Raw genomic sequence first — 18,623 nt, 5'->3', positions numbered from 1 at the left:
TTGATTTTACAAGCAACATTTTTATTCATTCTTTCAGAATGCCAAACAGTGTGTTCTGATCATCCTCAGCACCAACTCCTCCCCTTAGCTCCTCCCAGATCCTCCCCACCTGCCACCAATTCATGTCCTCTTCTTCTTTGCCCAACTCGGTTTATGCTGTCCGCTACTTCTGTTTGTGGGCACCACTAGAATGTGATCAGCCCACCAGGAGCCACCCCTGAAGAAAACCAACTCCTTCACCTCCAAGGCCATCAAATGTCCCTGACCCCTCAGTCAGGGTGAAAGCTCACGAGCCCCTCCCACTCTGTGCTAGGATGTTAACCTCAATGGCGTGCAGGCAGCCAGGCTGCTGTGACCGTCCTCTCATGTCCAGGAGATTCTGTCCCAGTTGTCCCTGTACCTTGGGCTCTTGCAATCATTCTGCCACCTCTTCTGAAGTGGTCTCTGAGCGTTGGAGGGAGGGAGTGTGAGATGGACATCCCTTTTGTGGCTGAACACTCTTGTTGCTTACTCTCTGCACTTTAAGAAGTTAAGAGTTTATTAACATCTATGTGAGTGTGTGGATAAATTGCAGGGTGTGCGTGTGTAAGGCAGTCAAATGACAACTTTATGGAGTCAGTCATACATGGGATTGGGGGGAACTGAGTTTCAGGAAGTCCTGGAATCTCATGGCATGTGTCTGCAATGTGACAGACAGCTCCACGCTGTCACCCTCTCGTGCAGGCCACAGGAGAGCAGAAATGCCTGCACATTATAGCCCTGCTCAGGTCCCCAAGTCCCCTTGGCCTTGGGAAGCCTAAGCATGCATCCTAAAGCCAGTTTTCTCCTCTCCACAGGAATGACATGCCAGGCTCGGAGCTCCTACGTCACCAGTGAGATCCTGTGGGGTTACCGGTTCACCCCAGTCCTCACGCTGGAAGACGGATTCTACGAAGTGGACTACAACAGCTTCCATGAGACCTATGAGACCAGCACCCCGTCCCTCAGTGCCAAAGAGCTGGCCGAGCTGGCCAACAGGGCAGAACTGCCCCTGAGCTGGTCTGTGTCCAGCAAACTGAACCAGCATGCAGAACTGGAGACGGAAGAGGAGGAGAAGAACCCGGAAGAGCAAACGGAGAGGAATGGTGACGTGGCAAACCTAGAGAATGAATCCAAAGTGTAGGCCCAACTGGGCCAGCCTTTCCCTCCCCCTCAGACATGATCCGTCCCTGTCTCTCATTTCCCTTCTTTTCTGTCTCTTGCTTTGATCTTGATTTGTTTGCATTTAATTTTGGCATTTCCAGAAAACAAATCTTTAAGGTGTAAAATACCTACCTGCCCTCTCTCAGATGTTCAGGTGGGTAAGCAGACAGGGATCTAGTTAAGGTACAAGGGACCTTCTTTGTGCCCAAGCCTGGTCTCCACCCACGGGGGAGACTGAGTTACTTACTCTACTGTTCAATACAAATCACTCAGAAGAGCTGTCAGTGTCACAAAGAGCACCACCATAGGTCAGAGAGCAGCCGTCAGTTTTACAGAGCACAGTGCTCGCCCACACAGACACTGACGATACGGGACCCAAGTGAGCTAAGGACAGAACACTGTACATAGATCTGCCCTATGGAATTATTTTCTTTTTGGCGGTTAGTGACAAACCCAGCATGCACAGAAGCACTATGGAGCAGAACTCCTAATAATGTACATAGATGTATCATTCATGTAGCTTTAGATAATAACTTTAGAAATAGGAAGAAAAAAGACTCCCAATGTACAGTAGCATTTCTGCTTTGAAATCTGAGTCTTCTGATTATTTTGACCCCCTTGACAGATGGCCCTCTGCATGCATGGCCTTTGTTCCAGCCCCGAAATGGACCGTTGCTGGGGGTACCTCTCTGTTCCCTTGTCATTCTTCTGTTGACTCTAACAAGCCATAGGTCTGGGGACAGTCTGGAGGTCTAACAGACGGCAAGATCTACCATCCAAAACCCTGATATACTGTGACATATTTACAAAATCGGTGTCATTTGTTTCTAGATAATAAGGGTCTCTCTGGCCAGCCTGGGAGGGACCAGCACCAGGCCTCTGGCACAGCCCCACAGGACACTTCTCGTGAACTTGGAGTAGAGCAGTTTAAGAAACCTTTCTGTTGAACCATTGATTGCTCTTCTATCTAATCATGAGAAACTATGGCCTTTTCATGAGAGCTATTGAGTGACAGAACAACCCTTGGGGGGAAGCCATGGCTTCCAGGAAGGCATGCAGTGGGTGAATGACAGGCGCACCCCACCGGCTTCCTGCCCCTCTCTCCACCTGGCAGCCCTGACCCTGAGGGCCTATCCTTACCATTTCTTACACTGGGATTTCTTTTTTTATCTTCTGTCATCATTGCTGTTAATTTATCATGAAATGACCAGAATTTGGTATACAAAGTGTAGATAACAGTCTTTGTGGCAACTGACAAATCTCTCCAGAATGTGGGAGTGGGACACTGTTTGAAAATCTAATGCACGTGTCTCTCAGTCAAGAGCACAAATGCCAACAACAATCAAACAGCTCTCTCTATCTCATTTTAATCTTGAAAGAAGGAAGGAAGGAACAAACGAAGGAAGGCAGGCAGCACGTGTAATAATCTAAATTCAAAAGGAAGTGAAAAGTAAGACTGGAAAGAGACTCTTCAGTGAGACCCAGGGGCAGGTGGAGATTTTGCACTGTAGCCGATGTTTCTCGTTGATTTTGCATTTATAAACTGTTCTTTAACACCATTGCCCACCAGAAGTATGCATCAAATGGATCTAAGTTTATTTCAGCTCCTGCAGATGTGCTCAGTCTGAGACTCTGCACCATCAAAGTCAAAGAGGTCAAACTAGCTCTTCCCCTGTTTCCCTCGAGGCCCCTGACCAGACTGCACAGGACTTTGCTGTAGTCCAGGGACCTTGTCTATAAGAGAGATGCCCCAGGAATATGGGAAGTGGCTCCTCCATCCAACACCTGGGTCTCTCTTCTCCCTCCACAGAGATCTTGCCGCGCAGACAACCATTTCTTGCCGCTGATTCTGGAGAACAAAGCTGTTGGCTGTAGCCCTTCCTTGCCTGCAGCATTCCCTTTTGGCTTTGGCTATTTACCAGGGGAGCCTTGCACTCACTCCCTGCACTCTCAGCAGGAGGTGGAGGAAGAGGGCCTGACACAGTTCGCAGAGGCTCCAGGAGGTCTCAGGGCCTGACCTTGGCCTGACCTTGCTTTAGCCGTATGAAAGACACCCTGATTTGGGCACACGCTGCAGCAGCCCAGGGCAGGGCGTGTAACACAGAACAAGATGGAGAAGGCCTGCGAGTTACCTGCTCACTTAGCTCTTGAAGACTCACTTGGCCTTTTAAATCTATTCCTGAGGCTTACAGGACAAAAGATGCCCGTTGATGGGTGGAACGAGCAGCTCTGAAGTTGGTGGCTTCCTGCCTGCTCTTCAGCTGGACAGTAGGTCTGGCCGGCACCTGTGTCACTCCCACATCCATGCCGTGACCTCAACAGGGTGCTCTGAGGGTATCTCTGACCCCTGACTCTCTGTTCTCAATGTCACTGTGGTCGGTGATGTGAGCAAAACTAAAAGCCTGTTTGTTACATGAGCTCAAAACCTTTAAAGGAAGGCATTCCTAAAGGACCTTTTATTAGAATGTCCTTATCAAACATGTCTATTTTTCTACAGTTCCTGAGAACATGGTTTAACAGTGTATTTTGTGTCAACTGTTCAAATTTGAAAGGTCGTTATGTCTGAATTTTCTAAACAGCAAGTAGTCAATGGGGTTTTTCATTAAGGTAACGCAACAAAGGGGACCCCCATGCCTGCCTTTCTAGCCCCTCTCTCCACAGCATCTCCACCAGGACCTGTTAACACACCAAGACCCATAACCACTGGGAGAGATCTCTGTCTCTCCGTCTCTCTCTCTCTGATTCTCCCTCTCTGTCCCTCTGCCTCTCTCTGTGTTTCCCTCTGCATCTCTCTGTCTCTCTGTTTCTGTCTCTCTGCATCTCTCTCTGTCTCTATCTCTCTCCCCCTTCTCCCCTCCCTCTTTCTCCCCCTCCTCTTCCCTTTCTCTTTGATGTTTTGGGCTGCTTGTGTGGTGTCTCTGAGTCATCTTTCCCATAAAGCACAGTGGGATCCATGGGCCAGATAAGAACCTCTAACTCAAGGGTGACAGTCACCATGGTTGACCCCAACAGAGCACATTAGCTCCGTGAGGAAAGAGAAGGTTTGTCTGGAAGGGTGGAGCTGAAAAGAGCCTCACAGTCCTTGTTCAACTGACACTGCACTCCCTCACTGGCTCCCTGGTAGGAAGAGCATCTGTTCACTTATTTACATACCGGTTTCGTGTGGTCGCTACAGCTGTTTACCCTGGGTCTCCTGGGCACACGGCATGCCCATGTTAACTGGTTAGAATTGGCTCATCCCCTCCAGCTCCTTCTAAATATCGTGTTGGGGTGGGGTGGTGACTCCGTGTCCATGAAGTTGAAGTCTCTCCTCCTCTGCTCCCTTTCTCTCTGCCCCCCTCTATTCTCTCTAGGTCTAAACTCACTGATTTAATTAGTTCCCTAAAAGAATCTACCTACTGTATCAAAATGTTGACCTATTTCGTAAGCACAACTTTTTTCTCTTACAGGTTTAATTAACCAAAATAGGACTCTGATGTGCCTGTTTTTTCATTATACGCTAATTTAAAGTTTAATTATGGCTTCATTTTAAAGCCCAGAGTTCAAGTTTCTTGCTTTCTTCCCCTACCTGTTGCCTTTCTGTTTGGATTTAAAATGGTATCTTGGAGTGTTTGGAGACTGACTGAGGTGTGCAAGATGGAGTGTGCAGATGCCTTGAAGATCCGTGAGCACACTGGGAAAATGCCAGATCCTTTAGCTGAAACCGTGAAAACATAGTCACTCACCTCTGAGACGACTTCTCAAGAGTCAAGTTTTCATTTCCTTTCCTGACTTCAGACCCATACCGACCAGCCTTACACAATGTCACTTCTGTGACTCTACTTCAATGGGTAGCCACAAAGCTGAAAAACATAGCAACATTTACATAACAGATTGATTGATACTACAACAGACTCAAGTAACATTTTCTTGAGTTAGATTTTATGTCCAAACTGCACTTAAGAAACTGTTACCTTTACTTTAGAATACAGCATTCCTCTTCCCCATGTGTGCACCCACAGCGTCTCAGGGGGAATGTTGACTCAGGAGGTTCTGTAGACCCTGAGACTGTCGGAAGGTTGCTGAGGTTCGGACAGGATGTGCAGCTTTGACTGTGCGAGGTAACAATCAAACAGGCTTTCACCTGACCCTGTAAACTCAGAACACTCCCCCAATCATCTTGGGGCGCTCCAGGCCACAAGGAGAGGCTCAGCACTATCGTCAGCATCTTTACAATAGGAGGTGTCGAGTTTGGGCAAATTGGCCTCGAAAAAACTCCAGATCCTAGTCCCAAATCCAGGTCACAAGGCTGTAAGCACGGGATGTTTTCATTATGAAAATGTTTGGCACACCGACTTGCTAAGAGAGTCTAATGGGCCGACACTAATTTTTACATTTATAAACAGTTGGGAGAAAAACAAATCGAGAAGACTTGGGGACATAGAAGATTCAAATCTCAGGAGCCCAGAATGGAACTTGGTTGGTAGAAAGCCCCAGGTTTGGTCCCCAGCACTGCATAGTTAGTACACACACCTAGTATAGCATTTCAGAAGTGGGGGCAGGCAGGTCAGAAGTTCGAGGTCATCCTCAGCAGCGTACAGAGTTTGGGATTAGCCTGAGCTACAAGAGACCCTGTCTCAAGCGATAATGACAGTTCAAATCTCGGTGCACACATGGTTTCACTGGACACAGCAGAGCCCATGTGCGCCATGTTCACTGCGCACGCACAGCCTCTGGCTGCTCGACTCTGCTAGCGGAGCTGAGCAAGCACAAGAGGATTTCGTGGCTGGCAAACGTGCGTGCTATTACTACATAACACTAGCCACCGTGTGGGGCGGGGCTGTCAGGGTTAAACTACCCTCACAGGCTTCTGGGAAGGTCAGAGAAGACCTCCTTTCCCAGCCGGAATCTCCTGGAGTCATGCGCAGATCTGCTCCGGGAAAATATGCTGTGTCTTGGGGTAGATCGCGTAGCCGGTGGCTCCCAGAGCACGGCCTTCCCTTCCCTCCCTCGCCCCTGGGCCCTGGCGCCCACCGAGCTGGAGTAAAACTCCTCATTATGCGCTATACAGCAGTGGAGGGTCCTGGCCCGTCAGCTGGACGTGGCTTCTCTGCGCCCACGGCCTTTGGGGGCTACAGACGGGGTGTGCACTCCATCTCGGGGCTGCAGCGTGGAGGAGCACCCAGTGCAGACACGCTTGCTGCTCCCTCTAGACGGAACTCGGGTTGAGCTCTGTGTTGGGAGGCCCCAAGCGGCCCTCAGCGTTTTCACCCTCTGAGGCCTCGGCGACAGGTCCAACACACCAATGGGCTATGCTCTGGTCTCTGTGAGCTGGGGGGAAGCAGACGGGGGACGGCTGTCGGCAAAGGCAAAACAGACCAAATCTCGGCCGTGGAGTTTTAGATGTGGCATTGTTGAGAGTCACAGATTTGATTTACTTTTGTTCTAAGGAACCATTTCTCAGTCAGCCAAATTTGGGTCTTTATCTTAACAGTTCTATTTGAGAGAGAAAGAGAGAGTGAGTGTGTGTGTGTGTGTGTGTGTGTGTGTGTGCCACGCACGCGCTCGCAAACATATCAAGTTGTCTTACGAATGTTTTCCAGGAAATTAGGTGGGAAAGGAAAGACTTGGTGACGTTTTTGCACGTTGCGCTGTTGAGGATAGGGGCGGCCCCACATCCCAGGCTGCGAGCGTGACGCTGTCTGCCACAGACCGCGCACGGGCCTCTGACTCCTCAGTCTGGCAAGAAGTGACGAGGCCACACAGCCTCCAAGTCCAACACATGAAACAGAAATAACCGTAAAAGGAGCCAAACGTCTGCCTGGCCTCGTTGCCTTAGCGAAGAAAGCTTGAGGCGCCACGGGTCCCTGTGGGGCCGCCCACGGGAAGGGAGGGTGACGCTAGGCTCTCGGTGGCCGCCTGTTGGTGGAGCCCGGAGGCTTCGATGAAATGCATCTGTGATGGTTTTAGAGCCCCTGCCCCTAGCCGTGGCTCCTGACGTGCGTGTGGTTGGCAGACAATGATAGCCACAGAGCCAGCAGGTCTCAGGTCCAGAGGCACACAGGTCCCTGCATATAGGTCCAACACACCGATGGGCTGTCCTCTGGGAACAGTTCAAATTTTGGTTTATATATAAACTGCATATAACTGACCATCCCCAGACCGGGGCTCAGGGCCCACTGTACGAGCACTCACCATCAAAACTGTGCTGTCAGCGTGGCCGATCTTTCTGAGAGCACAAAGGGTTGTTTTGCTCAGGCGGTGTAAGCGCTGCCGACCAGCATGAGTGAGAGAAACATGACAACCGCCGGAGTTTCTAAAACCCAAACAGTGCTCAGTGTGTTCATCCAAAGGAGCATGAGGCCCCCAAGACTCCAAGAGTCTGAGATCAGACCCAAGGAGAGGTGCAAGGCCCTTCAGAGCTTTCCAGTGCTAGATGTAGTCATAAAATACAACTAATGGGCCAGCCGGGGCCAGTGCCTCCGATTCCAGCCAGCCGTGCAGCCGGCCCCTCCCGATCTCCATCAGTGAAGGAAGGGCACCCCCTCAGACCGTCATAGCTCTCTCGGTGCCCCTGCCTGTGAGAGGGACATGAGCGACACCACCCGTGCTGGGCTGGGCAGTCCACAGGCCCCCATGCCCACCTGCTGAGGCCTCCCTGAATGAGTGTCCCGAAGAGGGGCTGCTTCTTACATCTACAATGACCCCATAGATGTGTCTTCTGAGGACGCTGAATTTCAAGAGTACGTGGGAGGCATTCTCAGCTCTGCAGAGCACTTCCTGGGTCAGGAGTGAATTTAGACCTTTGGAGTCTGTTAGGAACCAGGAACCCCAACCACATGTAAATCCAATAAACCACTAAAGCGAGTGGAGAGAGTTTAAGGGACTCCCCGGAAGTTCTGATTTCTCCAGAGTGATTGTTATCAGTGTTAGCACTAATGTTTGTGTTTCTTTTTTATTAGACACCAAATTCTTTACACCTGAGAAATTCTCATTTAGAGACCTCACACTGCTGTGAGGACAGGAAGTCAGTTACTTAGAGCCTCACACGGCTGTGAGGACAGGAAGTCAGTCACTTAGAGATCTCCCATGGCTGTGAGCACAGGAAGTCAGTCAGAGACCTCACACGGCTGTGAGCACAGGAAGTCAGTCAGAGATCTCCTACGGCTGTGAGCACAGGAAGTCAGAGATCTCACACTGCTGTGAGCACAGGAAGTCAGTCAGAGACCTCTGTGAACACAGGAAGTCAGTCACTTAGAGATCTCCCACTGCTGTGAGCACAGGAAGTCAGTCACTTAGAGATCTCCCACGGCTGTGAGCACAGGAAGTCAGTCACTTAGAGCCTCACACGGCTGTGAGGGCAGGAAGTCACAGGATATCAGTCACCTTTCTGGGTAGTTGATCCTGTCCCCTCTGTTAGGCAAGCCTCAGAGCTACCCCATTGGAACGCGCCCTGCAGCTGATATGAACCCCAAGGAAGTCAAAGCATCCACACACTTTCCCTAAAGGAGCTGCCAAAGGTCAGCTCTTGCTGTCATCCTTGAGCAGCGCCCCGTGTGAGCCCCATCCACCACTGACTCTCCAGACTTTACTGGAGTCTGACGCCTGGGAGCAAATACCTAGAACACTTTGCCTTGAGACGCCTCGAGCATGCACGGGTGTCTGCACATCTCTGAGCCCAGTCCAGCAAGTGACCAGGTTGAGTGAGGTTCATGCTGAAGGCACAGGTGGGCTTGCCAGGTTGGGTCTCTCTGTCTTTCCATCCTTCACAACCATGATGCTCTCTTTCCCAGGAGGGTCCTGGGTGAGCGCTTTCTTGAGCTCAGCACACCCTCTAAAATCAGCGGCAGCGGGGAGCGCACGCCCACAGGCTCTGGAGTGGCCCAAGCATGTGCCTGCACTGGCGGAGCGCTCTCCTCTCCGCCCACAGTCTGTACAAACTGTGCTCTGGGGAGACACCGAGCACTCTGATGGCTGTCACCAAGGAGGTGGTATTCAGCTGCTGCCATGGCAACCCTCCATCTGTGAGCATGGACCACTGCTGCACAGGCTGGAGGAGGCTTAGAGGAGGTCCCAGGGGCGGGAGCTCTGAGGGCTGAGCCGCCTGCAGGCAGCAGAGGGGACCCAGAGAGAAGAGAGTAGCCCAGTAAACGTGTGCTCGCCTAACCCACATCTACACACACAACAGACACGCACATGACTGCACACATGCCTGCAGGTACACAATCACACTTGTCTTTCTAAAACTCCAGAAACTGCATTGACGGTATGCAGTGTAACAAATGTCCAAGCAATTGCCATTCTTCTTAATAAGTAAACTGTTTGCCAAATTAAGATTGGCCAAAAACAGATAATGGTTCAATAACAAGCCATAAAAAACATTTTATTCCCAAGAAGGTGGACAGAGGAAGATCAGGGGTTCAAGGTCAACCTTAACTCCATAGGGGGTTCAAGGCCAGCCTGACAGAGACGTTATTTAAAAAAAAAAATGAGAGAGAGAAATAAATTTGACTTACATTTTATTATTGAAAGTCTTATTTCAAGTTAAAGATAGGCAGTCAGAGCTCACAGAATTCTGTTTCCTCTTGAGCTTGCCATTTCCATCTGGCTTTGAACCTGGGAAAAAGCTCCCCACCAAAGCAGAAGGCACTGGCGTGTTCAGCACGTCAGACCCGGGCTAGTGCCAGGTGGACAGACACAGGGCTGCAGCAGAGGGCACAGGACAGGGACAGGGCTGCAGCAGAGGGCACAGGGCGGAGGGAGGAGACGGGCATGCCGGGGTGCCTGAGCTGAGGGAGCTGTGGGCGAGGGCCTGCTCGCACAGAGAGACGTCTGTGTCCACGTCTGGGCTGCATGGCCACGCCGCTGTGCTCAGCCCCAGCCCCAGCCCCGGGCTTGCTGTATCTTCAGGGCCGCTGGCGGATGGATGAGCGTTCTCCGAAACCCCGGGCCACGCTGCAGGACTTGCTCCCATTTGGCTCTTAGTTCTGTCCCAGCAGCTGCGAGGCTCCGTGTGCCCACACAACCCTCCCATTTACTTCTGCCCCCCTCCACTCCCACCCCATTCTTCAGGAGCAAAGGATCCCCAAGCACTGTGCAGTGTGGGGGGACCCCACACCTTCATAACTGACACACTGGAACTCTAAAGCAGCCACTCTTAAACACGCATGTGTGCTCACACCCACCACGTCCTTACACCTCCCAGTCAGGTATAGACAGGGACACGCGTTTCCAAAAGACTAGGGCTGCGCGCTGGCTCAGCAGCTGGGGCCTCGCGGCTCCTGCAGGGGTGCCCACACGGGTAACTCCAGCTCCGGGGACAGTGCTGAGCTACGCAGGCCAGTGCACCTGAACTCACATACCCACAGTCACACACACACACACACACACACACACACACACACGCATTCACACACACACAGAGACATATACAGACACAGACACACACAGACATACACAGACACAGACAGACAGACACACACACACACAGACACAGACACACAGACACACACAGACACACACACACATGCACACACATTCACGCACACACACACAGACATACACAGACACAGACACACACACACAGACACAGACACAGACAGACACACACACACACACACGCACACGCTTGAAATAATAGAAGTAAAATCCAAAATAGGTTTCTGGAGGACGAAAGCTGAATGAGAAGCGCCCTCTCCTGTCGCCACCGAGGCACTAGCTCTTAAGCGCTCTTACACACACAGCTGACTCACACACAGGCCGGCCCACCCCTCCCTGGGTCCTGGCTCGGCCCCTCCCAGGGAGCTGTGTGTGTGAGCCTGTCTCAAAGTTTCTTTCTTGAGTGACAGGTTCTATTTTTTTAGAGACACTTTCAGTTCTCAGGAAAGTAAGCGGCAAGCGCCCCTCCCCCCCGCCTCCCCCACTACTCCCCTCTGTCCGGTAGTCACGTATGAATTTACCCAGTGCACCATTGTCACCCACGTTCGGGGGTGATGTCGGGGCTCACTGCTGGCCACACGCATCGACTGAGTAAATGTGTAAGGACGCTCCGGCTGCTATCACGCCACCTGGAGCAGGTGGCCCGCCTTGCTCCGCTCCAGTCCCAGCGTCCCTCCCTCACAGCCGGCTCAGCCGGCTCTTCCGGATTGAGCGTGGCTGGGCCAGGGGGGAAAGCCTGAAACCTCGTGCTTTCATGGAGTCAGATGCACTACCGCAGCGTCTCCAGCAGCTCCGTAGCCCTTTCTTTCCCAGCACCAAGCGTAGTCCATTTGCTGGCCTTCTCGGGCCTTCTTTAAACAGCCACTTACTCGTGGCATCTTGGGTGCCTGGTTGCCCACTTCCGTGAGCTAAAGCTGCTGCACGCATCTGTGTGTTCCCTGGACATAAGCTTTCAGCTCGTTTGGGCAAGTGTCAGGCATCACGAAGGCTGCACTGTTTGGGAGACATCTTCCTGTACACTGACACCATCTGCCTGGGAGGCTCCACTGGTTGTTTTCATTCTTCCAGGAGTGGCGGAGAGCTCCACTTGCTCCTTCCTGGTTTTGGAGTTGTGCCCTTCCGATGGGTGTGGCATGGTCATGCTATGGCTGTGTGCCATGCACTTCCCCCTGGCATTGAACACCTTCCCAGACACTTCCTGTCTGCCTGGAAATCATGCTGGAGCGTCTCTGACCCGATCTTTTGTCCACTCTGTAGGTGGGTTGTTCAGTTTCCTATTCTTGAACTGCAAAGGCTCTTTGCATATTTTGGATCCTTGTTCTTATTAGCGCCATCGTTCGAAAACGCTTTCTCCACGCGGGCCGTTCTCGGAGACTGTCTTTGACTCTGCAGAATTTTCTCATCTCAGTGAATTCCATCCTGGCAGCCGTCCCCCAAGGAGGGAGCCTTGGAGCTGCATCTACAATGCCATCATCATCTCCAGATCCATCCAGACTCTGTCCTGCCTCCTGGGAGCATTGTCATTGTGCCTGTCCCAGACCCACGGTGGCTTTGATGGTCACAGCTTCGTGACTGCTGCGGGGTTGGCGTGCGGATTCTTTTCGCCTTATTCCTAGTCTAATAGCTCCTACCTTATGCTGAAGTGGCAGCCTTTGCTGTTCTTTCCTGCCCAGGGCGACCACTCAGCTTATGCTGCCTGTGTCTGTGCTTTCTGGTCTCACCCTTCTCCTGTCCACCTGCTCTTTCCCCCTTACCACACTGTCCATTGATATAATGGTCGGAAGTCTTGGCTTTTGGCTGTGCCAGGCCTCTGTCCTCGCACGGCTTCTTCAATATTGAATGGTAGACTTGGTCTATTCTGGGTCTTTTGTTTCTCTTTTAAACTTTAGCAGGTGGACATCCACAAGGTTGCCTGCTTTTCTTTGAATTGGTATCACAGTAACTCAAGTCGAGAAGAGAAAGCACTTGGCTGAGCTGCTTCTTCTTCCCCAGAGCAGGGATGTATGTCATTTACTTAGTCCTTCAGCATCTTTCGCCTTTTATAGTTTTCCTCATGAAGCTCCTGTACATACTTTATGAGACTTGTACCCGAGCATTTCATTTTTCAGGGGTACTAATTTAAATGCCCTTTATATTTTCCTCCTTGCTCATTGCTGGCATATATGAAAGCAGTTGGATTTTGTATACTAATTAGTGTCCAAAATCTTTATACATTTTTTTAATATTGGTTTTACTAAGCATAGTGCACATGCCTTTATTTCCAGAACTCAGGAGTCAGAGACAGGTGGATGCATATGAGTTCAAGGCCAGCCAGGGCTACACAGAGGAACCCTATCTCAGGGAGAAAAAAAAAAAAGCTTGAGTTGTTTGTTTGTTGTTTTGTTGGTTTTCTTTAGATGTTATCATCTATAAATGATAACTTTTTCTTCCCTTTTAATCTGTATATCTTTTATTAACTTTTCTTGTCTTATTGCATTATCTGACTTCTAGAATCATATTAAAAAGCAAAGGTTCCTGTTCCAGGTCTGACAAAAATTAACAAAAAGAAAGTTTTGAATACTGCTCCCCTAGGTCAAGAAATGTCTCTCTATTCATACCTTATGGAGAAGCTTTTACTGTTTATAACAGTTTTATTAATAACTGAAATCAAGGCCAAAATGTCCTGTTGTGACAAATGAATAAATGAGCATATATCTAAACAATGAAGCATTTCAAAATTGAAACAACCCATAAAATCATGGAACAATATAGAATAACCTTAAAGGACTAATTATTAAGTTAAGAAAAATCTTAAAAGAACATAATACTGTGTGATTTCAACTATGTGATACTTACTGAGGACTTTTATCATGAATGGTATTTGGGTTTTATCAAATTCTTCTTCTGTATCTACCAATATTATCATATATAATTTTTATTACTCTACCCACTGATATGGATTATAAGAATTCACTTTTGCATGTTGAACTGATTTTCTTATCTGGCATAAATCCCACTTGGTCGTGGTATATAATTCTTTGCACGCATTGTTAGATACAAGTTGCAAGTGGTTTGCTGTTGAGGCCTTTTGGTCTTTGTTCGTGGGAGCTATGGATTTGTGGTTTTCATTTACTGAAGTATCTTCTCCTCGTTTATTCTTAGGGTGACGCTGCACTCCTAGTGTGGACTGAGAAGTGTCTCTTCTAATTACATCTTCTGAGAGAGATTACAGAGAACTGATACATTTTCCTCCTTAACCACTTGGAAGAATTCACCCAGAATGAACCCATCTGGACCTAGTGCTTTCTGGTTGGGAAGGTCATCAATAATTTACTTAAAGTCGGGGCTGGAGAGGTCACTCAGCGGCTAAGATTGCTTTTGTTCTTGCAGACGGCCTGCTTCAGCTCTCAGTGCACACACTGTGGCTCACAATCACCTACAACTCTAGGCCCCTTACCTGGAGCCTTCTTCTGGCTTCCATGGCAACTGCATGTGTGCAATGCACGCAAACTCATGCGGGCACCCACACTCACAAATAAGAATAAACCCTGTAGAGGCCCTTAGGTTATCCATTTCCTCTAATGTCAGTTTCCCAGACAGTGTGTGTCCATCAGTCACTCTGCTTCTTCCACGCAGAGGAGTGTGGAGACATCCTTTGGTGCGCTTCTCGTGGCCGTGGGGCCGCCATGATGCCCCTGAGCTCTCCAGCGCTCTCTCTGAGTGTGTGTGTGTGTGTGTGTGTCGCTGCGCAAACAGAAATGTAATTATTTCATTTCAAAGAACTAGCTCTTGGTTCCATTGATTTTAATTAGCTTTCTGTTTTTAATTCTTCTGCTCCTTGCTTACTTGGGATGTAATTCACTCCTTCAGCTTAGATGACTGATTTCAGAACCCTTTTCTGCTCGATGCACCCAAATGCTATGAATTTACATTCAGGCTCTGTTTTCACTTTGTGTCTAAACCTGTGGTTTCATCCTACTTAGTTCAAAGTATATTTTTTAAACTTCTCTTGAGATTTCTTCTGTGCCCCATGTTACTGAGAATTGTGTTGTTTAATCTTAAAGTGTTTAGAGATTCCCATGTCTCTTTCTGTTACTGATTTCTAGCTTAACTCTGTGTTCTGAAAGAAAACACCGTAGAATTTTTATAGTTTTAATACGGTAATGTGTGTCTAATAGGCCAGAATGCAATATCCTAATGAATGCTCTCTGTGACCTTGAGAAAAATCTGTCACGTAATGGCCAGTTCCTTTCTCTTCCAGCAAGTGTTTGAGCCTACACTCTCCATCTCTTTCTCTGGTTCTGACATGAGTTTCTAGTTACAGCCCAGTCAGTTCAAGTCTCCACCACTGTTAGACTCATGGTCCCGAACAGAATCAGCTTTTAACTTTTAACTTGCTTAATTTTTTTTGTTTGAAAGGCTAAAATTCAACTACCAAAAATATTCCTGTGTCCAGCAATCCTCCACCAACCACAGTCTCTCCCGCCCCCTTCGACACTAGCCCAGGTAACAGGTAGGCAGGTTGTTAAGACACAGTGACCTCCTCCACAGCAGAAAAACGCTTCACGGAAGCTCAGCATCACTGATGTAAAATACACACAGCTGCATATTAAATGAACCCAGGTGATGGAAGAGATGGCTCTGTTTTTATGGACTTGGAAAGAAGGAGAGTTTGGTTCCCCGCAGCTGTGTCAGGAGACTCACGGCCACCTGTGACTCCAGCTGTATGGCATCCAGTGCACCTGAGTAAGTGTGTGCAATCTAATGCAAACAGACACCCACAACTAAAAATCACTTTTAGGTAACCCAGGACCAGCATGTTCGTGGCAAGCTGTATTCCACACAAGTCCAGCCCTGTCCCGCTGGAAACATGCAGGGAGGGATTTCAAGGCCGTGTCGGTACTAAGCCAAACACATCCTCCAGGAGAAGCTTAGGCCTTAGGAATACTGAGCGGCCCTCCCACCTTTGAGCTGTAATGCGCTTTTACAACCTTGCTTTTCTTTTTCTGCCATGTTTCAAAAGCAGAAAAAGAAATCCTTCTCACTATTAGTTTAAAAATAATGACTTGTATGTTCCTTTCCCAGGAAAGGGCCAGATGCTTGCTGAGTAAAATATGTCTTTTCTCTGTAAGCTATTTCCTAGGATAGGAAAAAAACAAAAGTATTCTGAAAAATCCATGACTTCAAAAGTCCATTATCAGTGCCAAATTGTCAACATCGTTTTGTCATGGTTCTATGAAATGGAGGGTAAGGCTGGGTCTGGTCTGGAGGAACTTACTTACTTGTGCCTCCGTGGATCATGGAGACCTCACCAAACTGTCCCACAGACCTGTCAGGCAAAGTCAGGAAGCCCTGGAACTGGGTTTTGAAGTTGAGATGTCAAGGTCCCCACTGGAATCCATTCCTAAAGAACACAAGGGCGGGAGCTGGGCTGGGAGGTTCAGATTGCCTGCTGCTCTTCCAGGTGAACCAAGTGTGGCTCCCAGCCCCCATTTGGGCAGCTCACAACTGCCTGTAACTCCAGCTTCAGAGGATTAACCCTCTCTTCTGCCATCCTCAGGCACCCACAGGCAAGTGGCATAAACTCACAGGGACATGCACACACGTAAGTTAAAGTTAACATTAAAAATGTCTTATAAAAACATATAAACGCAAATAGACTTAATCCTCAGCTTTGTCCCTGCAACTTCCCTAAGAACTTGAGTTTTTGTAAAAGATTTATGTCCTACAGAGAAGGAAGTTGCCATTCTCAGACCTGCGTCAGTCTTCAAGGTTGAGAGCATGCCCAAACATTTTGTTCTAAAAGATCCAAGCAGCTAACTAAAACTAGACAAGGTCAAGGGCCCGTGCAAGGCGTTCTGGACTGTGTCTGAGTGTTGGCTATGGACAATCATGGGCAACGTCTTGAGCAAGGCATGCTGGGAACGCTGACACACAGTAACGTCTTCCACTGTCCTACGGCCACCAGCTCTTACTGAGCGGCCACACAAACCCCTGGGAACAAATGCTGATCTCCACATCACATGGGAAGGAAGTGCGTCTAGTTTTAGGGCCAAGACTGTTTAATCCAGGGTGACCTGCAGGAGCAGCTGCTGGAATTTAAGACAGCAAGGGGGCCTCTGCGTAGACAGTTGGGCTCGCAGTGTGTGGCAGGAAGGACATAGCTCGATATTCCTTGAGGCCTGGGCAGCTTTGGGAGTGAGAGCTCCAGGGAAAGGCGTGCCTCGTGAGGGGCCAGCTTGGGGCATCACGGTGTGGTGGCAGAGGACTAGAGGACAGCGCCTAGGCTGCGCCAGGATAGATGGCTTCCCAGGGGCTTTGGTAAAAAGACATTGTAAAAACTGGTGCTAAATCGTAGAAGATTCTGAGCCGAAGGTGGAGGAACACAGTTTATTAAAGCCATCACAGTGCCAAAACAGCTCCTAACTCTTTAAGGTTGAACAGGACAGTTTCCACTGAAGTGAAGCAGGATGTCCTTGACACAGCCATCAAGCTCTCCCAAATATTTCAGTGAATCTGTTTAAAAAAAAAAAATAGGAAAAAGTGGAATTTCAGTGGCATGAAATAGTAAATTATAAGCCCAGCAAAACCATATGCAGCGAACACTGGAACCTTCACCGTAGCTTTCTTTAAGCAAAAACCAGTGATAGAGATGCACACCAGAGAGAAACAACACCTTCCCAAAGCTCCTGTCAAGGCTTCCACTTCTCTCACAGTAAAGTAGCTGATACCTGCTTCTGAGGCCATTGCTGCCAACCTCCCCACCAGCTTTCTAAACAATGAAAGCCAGGCAGAGCTGCAGTTCTGGTTTGGCTCCTGACCCCCTTTCCGATCCTTTTGTAACTCCCTCTACTCAGCTCCAAGTATGTCTGCGCACGGACACCGAGGCGAAAGCATGCTAAATGCGAAAGCACAAATTATGTATTGAGAAATCTCTACAATGCCAAATTTTTTTAGAATATATATATATATATTTAAGAACTTGCTGTGTTAGGGAAACTGTTTACATATTGAGGTGTTCCTCTTTTTTTGACTGGAACAATAAAAGAATAATTTGATATGGCCTTGGTTTCTTTTTCATATGTCTGTGTCCAAAGATGTCAACCTACTCTACATGCGGGAGAGTGAATTCATCCTGAAGTGCTGCACATTGCCACAGAGTCATCCAAAACGTGGGGGCTTGCGCCAGAACCCAAGGACGGTGTCTTGATTGTGCAGTGGCCCGCCCCACTTTCCCTCCCCATCTCCCCGTTCTGTGATCTTCTGTCTGTGTGCCTTCCACCTGCTGTGCCGGAACTCAGGCCCCCTCTTTTCCTTTCCACGGGGTGGGGGGGGAGGTGATGCAACGCTCCACAGACACGCACAGCCATGCACAGACACGCACGCCACGGCTGCATTCCACAGGTGCCTAAGCTGCAGGCCTCCCACCAGCAGCCAGAGCGCTCGCTCCCCTTCAGCAGACAGCTGCCGTCTAGCGCCTGGCATCCTGCCGACCCTCACCAGCAGCACTCTCCTCCCTGGGCCTCTGTGGGAATTGGCTGTGAGCACTCCTGTGACCCAGGCAACTAAGAGCCAGAGGCTGCACTGAGCCCCTCCGGTCAGTGTGTGGTCCCTGGGGTGTCTACACTCACCACCCTGTGGGGCTGGCCAAAGGGGCAGCACACCACCTAGAGGGGCTCCACAGAGCAGGGAGGGGCTCTGAGCCGTTGGTGATGCTGCCCCGAGGGACATCAGTTTCCTCTCCAGCCAGCACGCTTGCCTCTTCCCACGCTGTATGCACCAGCCGGACTTGCTGCCACCGCCACAGGACAGCTGGCATAGACGGCTTCTGTTCACAGATGCTTCAGCAGGTATTCCTGGGCTCCACTGATCCTGGGCCTGTGGCTGACCAGGAGCATGCTTCAGAGGGTGACAGAGGCCGCTCAGCTCACTGACAAGGCGCAGAGGGAGGACATAAGTGTAGCCTTCAAAGGCACACCCTTGAGGACCTGCTGCCCCAGCCAGTGTCCACCTCCCGGGGTCTCAGCCAATCGTCCCAGCAGCAG

The 18,623-nt window shown here is 49.6% G+C and overlaps 1 protein-coding gene across 4 annotated transcripts in view; it reads left to right on the top strand.

Annotated features, from left to right (window-relative positions):
- Positions 1-17,640, top strand: part of Kcnj6 (potassium inwardly rectifying channel subfamily J member 6) — a 215,467-nt gene extending 197,827 nt beyond the window's left edge. For 3 of the 4 annotated variants that reach the window (XM_060370803.1, XM_060370804.1, XM_060370805.1), the window contains one exon: positions 837-17,640. In XM_060370803.1, coding sequence (XP_060226786.1) covers positions 837-1,162 — 326 coding nt within the window. In that variant the 3' untranslated portion in view covers positions 1,163-17,640. The remainder of the gene's footprint in view (positions 1-836) is intronic. The other variant, XM_060370806.1, reaches the window with a different exon arrangement.
- The last annotated feature ends 983 nt before the right edge of the window (positions 17,641-18,623 follow it).

This window comes from Meriones unguiculatus, chromosome 17 (assembly GCF_030254825.1).
Source record: "Meriones unguiculatus strain TT.TT164.6M chromosome 17, Bangor_MerUng_6.1, whole genome shotgun sequence".
Taxonomy (NCBI): Eukaryota; Metazoa; Chordata; class Mammalia; order Rodentia; family Muridae; genus Meriones; species Meriones unguiculatus.
Note: the sequence above shows the minus strand (reverse complement) of the source record. Positions and strands in the feature narration are given on the sequence as shown.